The 15,100-nt window shown below is 43.5% G+C and overlaps 1 protein-coding gene across 1 annotated transcript in view; it reads right to left on the minus strand.

Moving 5' to 3' along the window:
• LOC134346840 (protein mono-ADP-ribosyltransferase PARP14-like) overlaps positions 1–15,100 on the minus strand; it is a 108,560-nt gene that overhangs the window by 19,653 nt on the left and 73,807 nt on the right. Inside the window, exons 18-21 of the mRNA XM_063048581.1 lie at positions 13,436–13,612; positions 10,342–10,508; positions 6,247–6,370; positions 582–644 (exon numbers count right to left, since the gene is read on the minus strand). Of these exons, the coding sequence (XP_062904651.1) occupies positions 582–644; positions 6,247–6,370; positions 10,342–10,508; positions 13,436–13,612 (531 nt within the window). The remainder of the gene's footprint in view (positions 1–581; positions 645–6,246; positions 6,371–10,341; positions 10,509–13,435; positions 13,613–15,100) is intronic.

Genomic DNA, 15,100 nt, shown 5'->3' on the forward strand with positions numbered 1-15,100 from the left:
CATTCCCCTTGTATCTACTTTCAAGCACCTTAAAACTATGCCCCCCTTGTGTCAGCTATTTCAGACCTGGAAAAAACCCTCTAGCTATCCACACGATCAATGCCTTTCATCATCTTATCAGATCACCTTTCATCCTCTGTCATTCCAAGGATAAAAGGCAGAGTTCATTCAACCTTTTCTCACAAGGCATGCTCTCCAATCGAGGCAACATCCTTGTAAATCTTCTCTGCATTCTTGCTATAGCATCCACATCCTTCCTGTAATCAGGTGATCAGAACTGAAGACAGTACTCCAAGTGGGGTCTAACTAAGCTCTTGTATAGCTGTAATATTACCTCATGGCTCTTGAACTCATTCCCACGTTTGATGAAGGTCAACACACCATATGCCTTCTTAACAACACTGTCAACCTCCACAGCAGCTTTGAGTGTCCTATGGACCCAGACCCCCACATCTCGCTGATCCTTCACACTGCCAAGAGTCTTACCATTAATATTATATTCTGTCTTCTGTCTTTATTTTATGGTTCACTCTGAACTCACATTTACCGTAGGAGAAGACAGTCGATATGTAATCACTTACCCAGTGCCTTACATTCGTCCTCTAATTGTTGACCACCTGCTCTCAGAATAGCTTGAGAAACCCCTGCAATGCAAACGAATTAGTGACTGGCTACTTTCGTGGTGTAATATTGTGCATTAATTTTCAGTGATGAGAGCACCTATTTTCTTAGATTGCTCCAAAGCTTGTAATTCCTTTTTCTTGTGTCCAGGAGAAAACTGATCAGAAATTCCAATCACAATTGGAAATGTCAAGATAAGGGACCATTCACATCCCCCCCCCCACCGCCACACACACCTCCACATCCCCCACCCCCACGTTATACCACCACATCCCCTCAGTTGCAAACCCTCACTCTCCATAGCAAATCCACCCATGGCAACACCCCCACCCCCCATACCCCTCCCTCCATCACACACACCGCTCCCCCGCCTCAGCAACCCCACATTTCAGTGCAATAATCTCCACGCCTACTGATTTTCTCATTTGCACTTATCCCATTTGCCTGCAATACGTCTGTATCTTGGGTGATTGTCATCAGAAATCTGAACTTTATTACATAAGGGCTTGCCAATGCTCAGTTCTCAAGATCTGCATGTAAATAAGTAATCAAGAACCAAACCCTAGGAAAGAATCAGAGGAGAGGAAAACTGCCAATTGGTAAACTGTTAGGGAATTCTGCTTGCGTGTCTATCATAGGCTGAATAGACATCTTTAGCACTTAATAATTGTAAGATTCTATAAAGAAAGACAATCAACTAACTTTAAAATATGCACACCATCCCACAGAAAAGATATTTGTCAACAAAAGAAAACAAAAATGCTGCAAACCTTCAGGTGGCATCTGTGGAAATTATTTTATTGAAAGTTTTGGACCTGAAACATAAACTTTATTTCTCATTCCACGGATGCTGCCTGACTTGCTGCACATTCCCAACATTTTCTGTTCATGTTTCACCTTTCCATTATCTGCAGTATTTTACTTTTGTACGGTATGTATTTATTGGTTTATGTCACTGTAGCAATTCTCCAAACACTGGTTAGACTAGGCACAAGAGATTCTTCAGATGCTGGAAACCCAAAGCAACAGACACAAAATGCTGGAAGAACTCAGCAGGTCAGGCAGCATCTATGGAAATGGGGTAAGGTCAGAGTGGGGAATAGTAGAGCAAGGAAGAGAGAGGAAAACAATTACCAGTAGGAGAAAATAATGTTCATGCCTTCAGGTTAGAGGATACCCAGATGATAGATGAAGTGTTGCTCTTCCATCCCGAGGGTGGCCTCATTATAGCAGAAGAGGAGGCCATAGACTGACATTTGGGTAATTGGTCAGATGAATGTAATTGGGTGGTGCAGGCTCAAATGCTGGAAGAACTCAGCAGGTCAGGCAGCATCTATGGAAATGGGGTAAGAGGCCGGAATGGGGAACAGTAGAGAAAGCAAGAGAGAAGAGAAAAATTACCAGTAGGAGAAAATAATATTACACCTTGTCCAGAAAAGATATAGGAATGAACTCAGTAACTACAGAGGGAGTGGCATGGTAGCATAGCAGTTGGTGTAATGCTATTATAGTGAGAGTGAATCACGTTCAGTTCTGTCGCTGTCTGTAAGGAGTTTGAGCGCTCTCCCTGTGACCACGTAAGTTTCCTCTGGGTGCTCCACATTTGGGTAATTGGTCAGATGAATGTAATTGGCGGTGCAGGCTCACTGGCCTGGAAGGGTCTGTTACTGTGCTGTATCTCAAACTAAAAAAAATTAAAACTATAGAGGGCAAATAAGAGAAAATCTGCAGATGCTGGATATCCAAGCAACACACACAAAATGCTGTCGGAACTCAGCAAGCCAGGTAGCATCTAGGAAAAGAGTACAGTTGATGTTTTGGGCCGAAAAAATGCTGAGGAGTAGATATAAAAGGTGGAGGGTGGAAGGGAGAGAGAAGCACAAGGTGATAGGTGAAACCTGGAGGGGGAAGGATGAAGTAAAGAGCTCGGATGTTGATTGGTGAAAGAAATAGAAGGCCATGGAAGAAAGAAAAGGGGGGAGGAGCACCAGAAAGGCGATGGTTGGGCAAGGAGATATGGTGAGAGGGGGAAAAGGGATGGAAAATGGTGAGGGGGGGTGGGGGCCATTACTAGAAGTTTGAGAAATTGACGTTCATGCAATCAGGTCAGAGGCTACCCAGATGGAATACAACGTGTTGTTCCTCCAACAAAATTGTGGCCTCATCATGACAGTGGAGGATGCCAATGGATGGACATATTGGAATGGGAAATGGAATTAAAATGGTTGGCCACTGGGAGATCCTGCTTTTCCTGGCAGACGGAGCGTAGATGCTCGGTGAACCGGTCTCCTAATCTACGTCGAGTCTCACCAACATACAGGAGGCCACACTGGAAGCACCGAACATAATACATAATATAAAATCCCAACAGATTCACGGGTGAAGTGTCGCCTCAGCTGGAAGGACCCTTTAGGGCTCCTGAATGGTAGTGACGGAGGTGGTGTAGGGGCAGGCAGGTATAGCCCTTGTTCCACTTGCAAGGAAAGTGCCAGGGGGGAGAATGGGGGGTGGAGAGGGAAAGATGTGCTTGGTGGTGGGATCCCTGTTGGAAGTAGCAGAAGTTTTGGAGAGTTATGTGCTGGACGTAGAGGCTGGTGGAGTGGTAGGTGTGGACAAGAGGAACTCTATCCCTGGTTGGGTGGCAGGAGGAGAGGTAAGAGCAGACGTGCGTGAAATAGAAGAGATGCGGTTGAGAGCAGCGTTGATGGTGCAGGAAGGGAAGCTCCTTTCTTTGAAAAAGGAGGACATCTCCTTCATTCTAGAATGAATAGCCTCAACCTGAGAGCAGATGCAGCGGAGACGGAGGAATTGAGAGAAGTGGATGACTGCAGAGAAGTTAGTTTAATCTTGGTGGTAGTGCAAGTCCAAAACTATAATCAAAAAGGATATAGTGCTTTCCCAGAGAATATGAAGAATAAACTCCTCTCACGCTTCCAGCCAGGTACAAGTATCGATTTTAACTGATGTTTTGATGACAAACTCTGCCGTCTTCATTAGGAATGATACCTAGGCACCCCTTGAAGGTCTCACTCTAAGAAATAACTGGAATTTGATGGTAAACAAGGTGGGACAGTGGAATCCTGATTGGTTGAGGACTAATCAATCAAGAGGGACAGATGATGGGGGTATATATACCACCAGACTAGACATGCCTAGGCATCATCCCCTGATGAAGAGGGCAGAGTTTGCCATTGAAACATCAGTTAAAATTGGTACCTGTATCTAGCTCGAAGCCTGAGAAGCGTTTATTTGACTATGATCAACTTTAGAATTAACTGTCACTTGGACCGAAGTGGATTGATTAGTGAAAGCCAGTGTGACTTGGTTAAAGACAAATCGTGGCTAACTTGTCTGATGGAAGCAATTAACATGGTTTATGGAGGAAATCTGATTGATGTTGTACAAGGCATCAGATAAGGCACCACCGGATAGAACTGTCATGAACTGAAAGGGGCTGGAACTGCATACAGTAGATAGAGAATTGGCCACATAGGGGGAAACAGCCTATAGAAATGAAAGATGATTTTCAGACAGACAAGAGGAAAGTGCAAATATAGAGCCATAGAGATTAGTATTCAGACCAGAGTGTTTTAAAAAATACATAGTTATGATTTAAACATCTGTGGACATGGTTCAGATTTGCAGGTGACACAAAATGTTGTGGCATGATGAACTCTAAAGCAGGTATGGAACAAGGGTAGATACCGAATGGGTAGATACTAGTGGCAGATGAGAATTAAACTGAGAAACCTGAAGTGCTCCAGTTTCATAAGAATGAGATCAATAAAGAGCACATTTCTAAGATGTACAATAATAGAGATCTGGCAGGATACGTGCACAGTTCAGTGAAGGCAAGAGCTTAGGCTGAGAAAAACCGTACCATGAAACATTATCAAAACAAACTACGCACAGGTCCAGAAAGACCACCACAGTAGTGTTCGGAAAAGTAATCAGAATTCCAATCTCACCATCATGCGGGGCATTCCAATCTTAAATAAAGTTGTAGTGTAGTGAGATTACACCTAATGATAGGCGACAGAGTACCTGGCTTATTTTACCACCCTCCATGTACATTTCCCAGACCACCCCCCTCCCCCCGGCAAAGTCCACCTAGAATCTCTCCCTTTGTTCAACATTTCCATCTCTCACTCTCCCACCCCACCCCCACTTGTTACCCAGACTCATCACCCTTCTCTCCTGGCCCCACCTGCTGTTTTTTTCCCTTCTTTTCTTTCCACTTGATGCCTAGCAATTTCTGTCTCACCCCTCCACCTCACTTCTCAAGATTCAAGATTCAAATTTGTTTATATGTGGACATTCAGTGAAATGCATCGCTTCTGTTACTCTTCACAGCTATCACACCCAAGGATGTGCTGGGGGCAGCCCACAAGTGTCACCACACATTCCAGCACAAGCATAGAATGCCCACAATGCTAGATAGAACACAAGTACAAACGATAATAAAACAACACCAAAACAAGCCCTGCTCCATCCCTCCCACCCTTACACATGCTCAATCCTCCACCCTCAGGACAGGCTATCTTCAACCTCCAGTGGACTCGGACTAGCAGACATAAGGCCTTCGACTTCCCCAACAGACTCTCAGAGATTCACAGACATGAGGTCCCAGCCAACAGGCCTCAACTTTCAGATGTCTGATTCAACCCTTGGGCTTCGATATTGACTTGAGGACCCACCGGACACTGAACACTAGGCCTCAAACTCTGGACTCACCAATGATGGGCCGCTGAACACTAGGCCTTGAACTCAGATCTCACCAACTTTTGAACCCAGGGAGTCATGGAACTCTGATTCCGGAGCCCGCTGACAACTCGCTGACCAACATCCAACTATGGCCTAGAACAGGGGCTTAGTGTCCACCTTGACCTTCGGACGTGGAGCAGAGGCTTAGACTCCGGCCTGACCTCTAATTCCCCCTACATCCCTGACCCTGCACCGAATCTGACTGCTCCCTGTCTCCAAAACCTTCCTTCTAGACTTTTAGTCTTAATGCAAGGTCTCAACCCAAAAACAATGACCACTCCTCTCCCTCCACAGATGTTGCTTGATCCACTATGTTCTCCCAATAATTTGTTTTTTGATATAGTTTCATAAATCAGAGCCTCTCAAAGTCCAACCCTGTGTCCCTGTCATGAGAGGTGGAAATAGATAAGGCTGACCACTATGCCTCAGGTGAAGCTGTACAGGCCAATCCTCTGTACAGCGGATACAATGGATTACAGAAATATTGATGAACTCCAACCCTACCATCAACTTTGGACAATGGAGATGGAGGTCATCGATGGCCTCTGCTCCACTTGGAAGAAAAAGGCAGCGGCAACATAAATTAGAATCAAATCTATAACGTTTTGTGGAGATGTGGTTTGCTGGCAATGCCCACATTTAGTATGTGTTCCTACTTGTCCTTAAGAAGGAGGGCAGTGAGCCACCTTTTTGACCTGCTGTACCCTTTCTGGGGAAGTTATTCCCAAGGTACTTCTGGGTGTGGTGTTACGGAACTTAGATCTAGAGACAGTGAAGGAATGACAATACGTTTCCAATTTAACTGTTTGAAAGAAATGAATACCTGAAAGAGCAGATTGAAACAAAATATTTGCCACCCACCTGTTTTTAAGCTAAGGTGGACATTTGTAGAGTTTACAATTGCATCCGTTATTTCTTTAACAATGTCTCCTTGGACAACCACCACTTTTACATTGCCAATGTCCATTCCAAATGTTTGCAGTTTCTAAAGAAAAGATAATTAAGATAAAAAGGTTACAGTAGTTTGTATGATTGTTATATTATTCCTGAGCAGAGAATCAAGCAGTGCAAAGTACCTTCAGGAGGTACAAAGGAAAAAAATATTCACTCAGTTCTTTCAGATTCATTTATACAAAAATCATGTATCAGCCACCAAAGTATATTAATGGAAATTGTAAATAATTTTAACAGGGAGGATTTGTGAGGCTACTGACTTTCTGACCAATGCAGCCATTAAAACGAGGAGGTCTAATGTGGCATTCAAGCGGATCACTTTACAGTGACCTGGATTCAATTCCCACCACTGCCTGTAATAAGTTTGTACATGCTCCCCATGTCTGCATGGGTTTCCTCCAGGTGCTCTGGTTTCCTCCCACAGTCCAAAGATGTGCATGTTGATAGGTTAATTGGTCACATGGGTGTTATAGCCTCCCAGAGGATCACAATTGCGTCGCAGTGTAGAGGCCAGACTAACCGGTCACCGGTCCTCCAGGTTTAGGGATTCAGCTCATGTCTAATAACCCTGACTGGTAAAACAAAAGTGTTATGGAAACAGTAATGAAGAATCCTTCTACATCCGAGCACAACAGTATTCCCGAGTCGCCATCCGGGACTTGCATGATTGACACCAGTGAAAACTGAGAGGAAGCAACTGACATGATGAAAGAAGCCCTGAACACCACCAGAGATGGAGGACCTTCATTGCTGCGTAATGGGCAGTGAGTACGTGTAACTGGGTCGCAGGGGCTTATTGGGCAGGAAGGGCTTTTTACTGTGCTGTACTCTACATACTGTAAATAATGAAATAAGTACATACAAGTAACGCTTTTGCCTAGATCTCAATGGAGGGGGAAAAGAAAACAGGATTTATGTAAGAACTGTAAACATTTTTTCCCCATTACCACAAGTTGCTTAGCAAGCAATGAAGTACTTTGAAAGACATTAATTGCATTTTCCACAGGACAACAATTAATCATTTCAGCACAGCAATTACCTTGGCAGAACAATTGTGATTGAATTCAGCAGAAATAGCTCCCCTGCTCCACCTATAATTATAGGAAGGTGGGGAGTGGCGATGGAGTGGGGGTGTGGTGAGTGGGTTTGGAGGGGACGATCAGACAAGTGTTTGGAGGTATGGCCAAGTCTTCTTCCAAAATAAGGGTTATGGAGGGAACAAAGAAACTCAGTGGGAGAAATGGGTAGGTTTTAGAGAATCAGTTGAGCCGTTGCTTAGGAACAGAACTATTTTATATATTTATTGAGATACAGTGCAGAGTAGGCCCTTCCGGCCCTCTGCGTTGCGAAGCCCAGCAACCCCCAATTTAGCCCCAGCTTAATCATGGGACGATTTACAATGACCAATTAACCTACCAACTAGTACGTCTTTGCACTGTGGGAGGAAACTGGAGCACCAGGAGGAAACCCAGTCACATGAAGAACATACAAACTTCTTGCAGACAGTGGCAGCAATTGAACCCGGGTCACTGGTACTGTAAGGCGTTGTGCTAACCACTACTGAGGACTGATGTTGCCAGTAATGAAGATGATGAGAGCAATCACTAGGAAAAGTTCTTAAAGGGGGAACGCTCCTGGAAGATGAGGGCTCTGGTTTCTTGGCAGTAGGCCAGGCAAAAGCAATTCTCTAACAAATGCTGAATCAGTCCTCTTGGTTATTCTTTTTGTATTTGCACTGTTTGTCATCTTTTGCACACTAGTTTTTTGTCAGTCTTTGTTTGAGTGCAGCTTTTTTTAAATTAATTCTATTGTATTTTTTTGTTCTACTGTGAATACCTGCAAGAAATGAACCTCAGGGTAGTATACGGTGATACATGTATATCTACTTTGAACATTGAACTTTGAATTTCAGTTTATGGAGCCATACATCTTACAGACCTTATTTGCCATGAAAAATTTAGTGGAAATGGTGTAAAATGTGAATTGCACATCTTTTAATATCAATGTATATATCCAGCCATATAATCTCAATGTATGTGAGCCTTATAAGAATAAGGGCATGAAAGAACAGTACAGATGTGCCTCACAAGCATTCAAAGTGCTTGATTCTGCTCAGCAATCAGGGTTTCTTGATATAATGTCATTACTTAGTGCATAATGTTGTTATAGTGGGGACAAGCTCCCACTACCTATTAAATGCTCTCAATGACGTGCGCCTCAAATAGCCTCTGACATCCAAGTCTAGCTCCTGGCCTTCACGTGTGGCTTAGCTACTAAGCCCGGCAGAACTGTTTCTACCGACAGGAGAAGGAGCAAACGTGGGGTACTGGTGCCTTAAACCCAGTCGCTTCAGGTAGATGGGGCTCCTCAGCCGTGGTTGGCAGAACTTCTAGGAGGAGGAAAACTCTGATCTCAGACATCCACTGCCTTGCAGCTATACCCTGTCCTGGGGAAGGCTTCAGGAGTAAACCTTGAGGGAAAAGTCTGGAGCTGGAGTCCCTAAGCCAGTCCTACATCGAGTTCAACGCTGACTGGCAACTCCGACGATGCTGCTGGTACCAAACTGTGTTGGTCTCTGCCGTTCCTTTGGGTTCATCAGATGCGTGGAGAGGGGGAGCTTGTGACATGGGCAACAGCTTGCTCTCCATATCGTACTGTCCCGGCTTACGTATCTAGACAGCTAGGACACAACATCCACGGTCAACCCTGACTGACGGAAGCCTCACTCACTTAGTGCATAAGAACATCATGCTCTGTGTTTGAACTTGAGCCAGAATCTTCTGAGTAGGTGGCACAATGTTACAGCAGGTAGAGCTGTTGCCTTATCATCCAGCAACTCAAACTCGACTCCGATCCTGGTCTTTGGTGTTGTGTGTCCAAGATTTGCATGTCCTCCCTTTGACCGTGTACGTTTCCTCGGGGTGCCCCAGTATCTTACATCCCAAAGACATGCAGGCTGGTAAGTTGTACATGCCCTCTGGCTGGTCTTGGCCTGAAATGTCAAGCATTTATTAGATACTGCCTGACCTGGTGAGCTCCTCCAGCATTTTGTGTGTGTTGCTCTGAATTTCCAGCCTCTGCAGAACCTCTTGCATTTATGATAGGTTAGAACTTGCCGCCACTTTGTAGATGAGAGGTAGAGTTGAGGAAGTGGGCATGGGGATGCAGAGAGAATAAAATAGGACTATTACAAATGGGTCCTTCATAGTCAGCAAGATCTCAGTGAGCCAGAGGGCATGTATAACTCTTTGAGATGCAATCTTCACAGTTCACATTGAGGAGCCTGGCAGAGTGAACATCAGAGACATAGAAAAGTACATCACATCCATGTACCCGTCCAAACCACTTAAACATTGAAATTGAGTTTGCATGCACCACTTGCACTGGCAGTTCATTCTAAACTCTCTGAGTGAAGAAGTTTCCCCTCATACTCCACTTTCAACCTTAATCCATGACTTCCAGTTGTAGTCTCCCCCGCCTCAGTGGAAAAAGCCTACTTGCATTTACCCTACATACACACCTCAATTGGTATACCTCTTATCATATCCCCTCTCAGTCTTCAATGTTCAAAGTCCTAAACCATTCAATCTTTTTTTCCTTATAACTCAAGTCCTCCAGATGTGGCGACATCCTTGTAGATTTTCTCTGCACTGTCTCAACTTTATTTCCTGTCGGAGGGTGACCAATACACAGGAGCTAAAAACATACTGCTTTTCCTTGAAAGGACCAGAGGAACTCAGATCCCTATGTGAGTTTTCTGAGGCCTCTTCTGGCCTAGCAGCTAATCCCCAAGACTTGCTTGGTGAGGAAACTATTCCTGTTTCTCCCCTCAAGTTTCACCCTAAAAATAGCAGCCCAGAAGTGGTCTGGATGTATATCAGGATAGCAGAAACGACATGATCGTGAATTATGTGCATTTCCCATTCTTCTTTCTAAACACCATCCAGTTGCTTTTGGTACAAGGTTATAAAATGCAGAAGTTCATTTCAAAATCATTCTTACCTGCTGCGAATTTTCTTGCAAGACATCACTGAAAACTTTGTGCACATTGGGCTCCAAGGCAATCATATAAATGAATTGAATAATTGATGACTGGTTTCGTACCAGATGATTTTCAAATCCAACCAGCATGCTTTCAGCAGAGACTTCGGATCTGACATTTCCTACACCTGCAAAAAGGACAATATCAATGTTAAGACCACCAAGGCTACTCTATAAATTTGCAGATGGCCCTTGTGTAGCTGTGGACATCCCTTTACTTCTGTACACAGATACTATTGTAATGGAGGTCAATACATCACTTGCATTCACCTAACTTGTCTTAACTCTCTTAAGCAGAAAAATCAGCACTGCCGAAAGCATGCTGGTGGACATTACCCGCCCAGCAAACTGCCTTTTCTGAAAGCTCCCTTTGGGGCTATTAAAACAAAAACCATGCCATCTTAAAAGTTTCTTCCCCCAGGCATGTAATCTGATTAAACATTCTAGTTAGCTCCACTCTCTCTATTACCTCAGTCATTGCAAAGACTTCAAACTACTTTTTATAACCCCTAGGTCCCCTCCTCCTTTCCTGTCTCCCACAGTCCACTCTCCTTTCCTATCAGATTCCTTCCTCTCCAGCCCTTTACCTTTCCTAACCACCTGGCTTCACCTCTCAGCTTCTAGCTACCCTCCTTCCCTTCCCCCGAACTTTTTATTCTGGCATCTTCCCTCTTCCTTCTCAGTCCTGAAGAAGGGTCTCAGCACAAAATGTCAGCAGTCTAAAATCATTTCCATAGATGCTGCCTGACCTGCTGATTTCCTCCAGCAACCCTCATTCTCAGCTGGCTTTGTGTCACTTGTACACATGGAAATATTACATGGGCTGATCATACAGAGCATTACTGAAAGGAAACCTGCCCAGGCTTATTCAAACTATGGAATCTGGTGCAGAAAACAAACCTCAGCTATGTCCCCTTCCTCTCTTTCTTAGGCCCCACCAGTCAGAACAGCTACTGATCAACAATCTGGCCATCATCCCTCTAGCCCTCTCCACACTATCTCAAAGTTCAAAGTAAATTTTATTATCAGAGTACACATATGAGGGGTGATTGATAAGTTTGTGGCCTAAGGTAGAAGGAGTCAATTTTAGAAAACCTAGCACATTTATTTTTCCTACATTTACACACTTAGTCCAGCAGTCGTGGAGCATACGGATCCCTTCTTTGTAGAAGTCGGTGTCTTGGACCTCCAGAAAGTGGTCCACAGCAGGGGTTAATAAATTTGTGGCCTAAGGTAGTAGGAGATGAGTTATTAACTTCAAACTTTCTGCATTTTCACTCAAAGAGTTGAACTGCACGTGCATGTAACAAGACCTGTATAACTCATCTCCTTCTACCTTAGGCCACAAACTTATCAATCACCCTTGTTGTGGACCACTTTTACAAAGAAGAGATCTGTATGCTCTACGACCACTGGACTAAGTGTGTACATGTAGGAGGAGACTATGTTGAAAAATAAATGTGCTAGGTTTTCTAAAACTGACTCCTTCCACCTTAGGCCACAAACTTATCAATCACCCCTCATACAACCCTGAGATTCTTTTTCCTGCAAGCATGCTCAGCAAATCTACAGAATGAAAACTATAACAGGATCAATGGAAGGTCAAGTAGAGCACAGAAGACAACATACTGTGCAAATGTAAATATAATTAAACAGCAGTAAATAACAAGAGTATGAAATAACAAGATAAATAATCCTTAAAGTGCGACCATCAGTTGGGGAAACATCTCAACAGATGAGTGTAGTTATCTCCTTTTCTTCAAGAGCCTGATGGTTGAGGGGTGGTAACTGTTCTTGAAGTGTGTCATGTGAGTCCTGAGGTTCTTATACTATCTGCCTGATGGCAGCAGCGAGAAAAGAGAATAGCCTAGGTGGTGAAGACCTTTGATGATGGATGCTGCGTTTCATGTAGGTGTAGACGTCCTCGATGTTATCAGTCAACCCCTTCTCTCACAGGATCAGTTAAATGCACAATTCAGTATCTTGTCATATATATTTTACCCAGTGAGAGAGTCTGCATAACATTGGCTGATCCTTTATTTTGTTTCCACTTTGAGCTCCTACTGGTGATCTCATAGGTTGAAGGTAATAAATAGCCCTTAGCATTTTTGAGTCAAGGTGGTGAAAAGATTTGGCCTGGTCCTTGCACCTGACTGTATTGGGGATAATATCTGTTAAAGGTAAGCGCATGTTGGATAAGGAATGGATTGTGCTTGACTGTGATGCTGGTAAAACTGAAGATACAGATGGTGCTGACCACCAAATGGAAAAACTTCTTGAACATCTGTAAAAGGTGCTGGGCCAAATGTTGGCAAGTTCAACAGATAGCAGGCACATGCTGGGCCAGTGGGCCTGTTTCTGAGTTGTACAAATCTGTGACCAAGGCACGAAGATTCACATGGATCAGTATGCAGTGAGATCAGCAATGTACATCATAAAGGACCCCACCACCCAGGTCATGCCTTGTTCTCATTGATACCGTCAGACAGTAGGTACAGAAGCATGAAAGCAATAATTCAGGAACAGCTTCATCTCCTCTGCCATCTGATTTCTGAATGAGTAATGAACCCATTAACACTACCTCACTACTTTTTATTTCTATTTTTGCACTACTTATTTAACTATTTTTTAATAGCCTCAACCATCAGGCTCTTGAACATAAGGGTATAACTACACCCATTTATTGAGATGTCCCCACAACCAATGATCTCATTTTAATGACTCTCTATCTTGTTATTTCATGCTCTTGGTATTTATTGCTATTTATTTATATTTGCATTTGCACAGTTTGTTGTCTTCTATGCTCTAACTTGATCTTCCATTGATCCTGTTTAATTACTGTTCTTTACATTTGATGAGTATGCCCATAGGAAAATGAATCTCAAAGTTTTATGTGGTGACATATATATACTCTGATAATAAAACTTCCTTTGAACTTTGACATATACTGGTGATATTAAACTTGATTCTGATTCTCAGAAAAGGAAAGAAATGGAGAAGGACATATTGACAGGAGTATAATCTTTAAAATATTTATTGTTTTGACTGTACTTGCCTGTTCCCAGAGCAGGGAAAGTAACTGTAGTAATGTTGTTCTTTTCACATTCCTCCAGTACTTTTTCTACTGAGGCTGTAATCAGTGCTGGATCTGTCTGACCAACCATATGTATGATGTGCTTGCAGGGAAGTTGTCCACTTCCAGTGACGACAACACCGTTGTTAGGTTGAGGAACTAAATAAATCACAGCACAATTAAAAGTTATACCTTTAAGTTCTCTGTACATGAACTCAATACATTTAACAACAGCAATGTATTTAAATGGTGTCAACCCCCAGCCCAAGAAAATAATAGATTTTTAGCTCTGTGTTGAGCAAAGAAACATATTACTGAGCACATTTCCTATATGTGACCTGGAAGGCAAGTCAGCGTGATTAAGGCTGTACGGGGTGAAGATGGTTAGAATTTCTCCTATTGATCTTAAATGGAAACAGCACAAAGATTCAAAGATACAAAGTACATTTATTATCAAAGTATGTATGCAGAATACAACCCCAAAATTCGTCTTCCCACTCACAGCCATGAAACAAAGATACACCATGGAACCTGTTCAAAGAAAACATCAAACACCCAAAAAAATGAGTGAATAACACACAGAATATTGAACTTTGAACCACAGTCATTGAACCAGTCTGGGAATACTCAGTTCAGTTCAATTTAGCGCTGTGTTGTTTGTTCACTGCAGGCCGCATAGCCAATCTGCTCCAAACAAAATTGCGCAAAATAGCAATTAAAAAAAAGCTGTAACTGGAAACTAAAGGAGGTTGCATCTGGGATTTTTTTCCAGGTAGCAGACAACTTCCTCCCACGCTGCTCTGACGTAGTGGGAAATCGCGTACAAGGCAAGTTACAGCAGTGGTTTGCCATTGCCTTCTGCCGGGTGAGTTTTTTTCCCCCAAAGAGATCACTGGCTCTTAACCCCACATGGATGGAAAGTGTGCAGGGGAGCCCGCTGGATTCGAACTTTGCGACCTCTGCCCCGCAGTCCAGCGCTGATGCCACTATGCCACCAGCCAGAAGCTACAGCACATATAACATGAACTGTAGAGTCCTCTAAAAATGAGTCCAATCCACAAACTATGCCAATCAAACCTTGCCCAGGATCCAAGACTCTGGCATCTTCCTCTGGCAGCAATGAGAGGGAGAGGGAGACCAGTCGAATGCAAGTAAACTGAGATTCAAAGATTTAGATGGCAAATATAAGCATCATTCATAGGTATTATCAATCAATCCTCTGCTCACTGCCACCACCCAGTATGAGTTGTTCTCTGCTGACAGTTGCACAGTGGAGGGAATATACAAACTCACTCACACACATATCTATCTATCCAGGGTGCCTAAGACTTTTGCACAGAACTGTAGTAATTTCGTGTATTGCACAGTACTGCTGCCACAAAAAAACAAATTTCATGATAAACCTGATTCTGATATGGGTCTCTATTGTGGACTGAGAATGGGAAGGGGACCGAGAGAGGGGAGTTATTGTGGGGAAAAGGGGAAGGAAGAGGGGTGTGAGCGGGAAGCACCAGAGAGACATTCTGTCATGATCAATAAACCAATTGTTTGGAATCAAATGATCTTGCCTAATATCTCAGGGCAGGCTGTGTCTGCACCTGCACCATTGCCCACACCCTCCGCCCCTTCCACTCCTTCTCCACTGAC

The sequence above is a fragment of the Mobula hypostoma genome, chromosome 5 (assembly GCF_963921235.1).
Source record: "Mobula hypostoma chromosome 5, sMobHyp1.1, whole genome shotgun sequence".
Lineage (NCBI taxonomy): Eukaryota > Metazoa > Chordata > Chondrichthyes > Myliobatiformes > Myliobatidae > Mobula > Mobula hypostoma.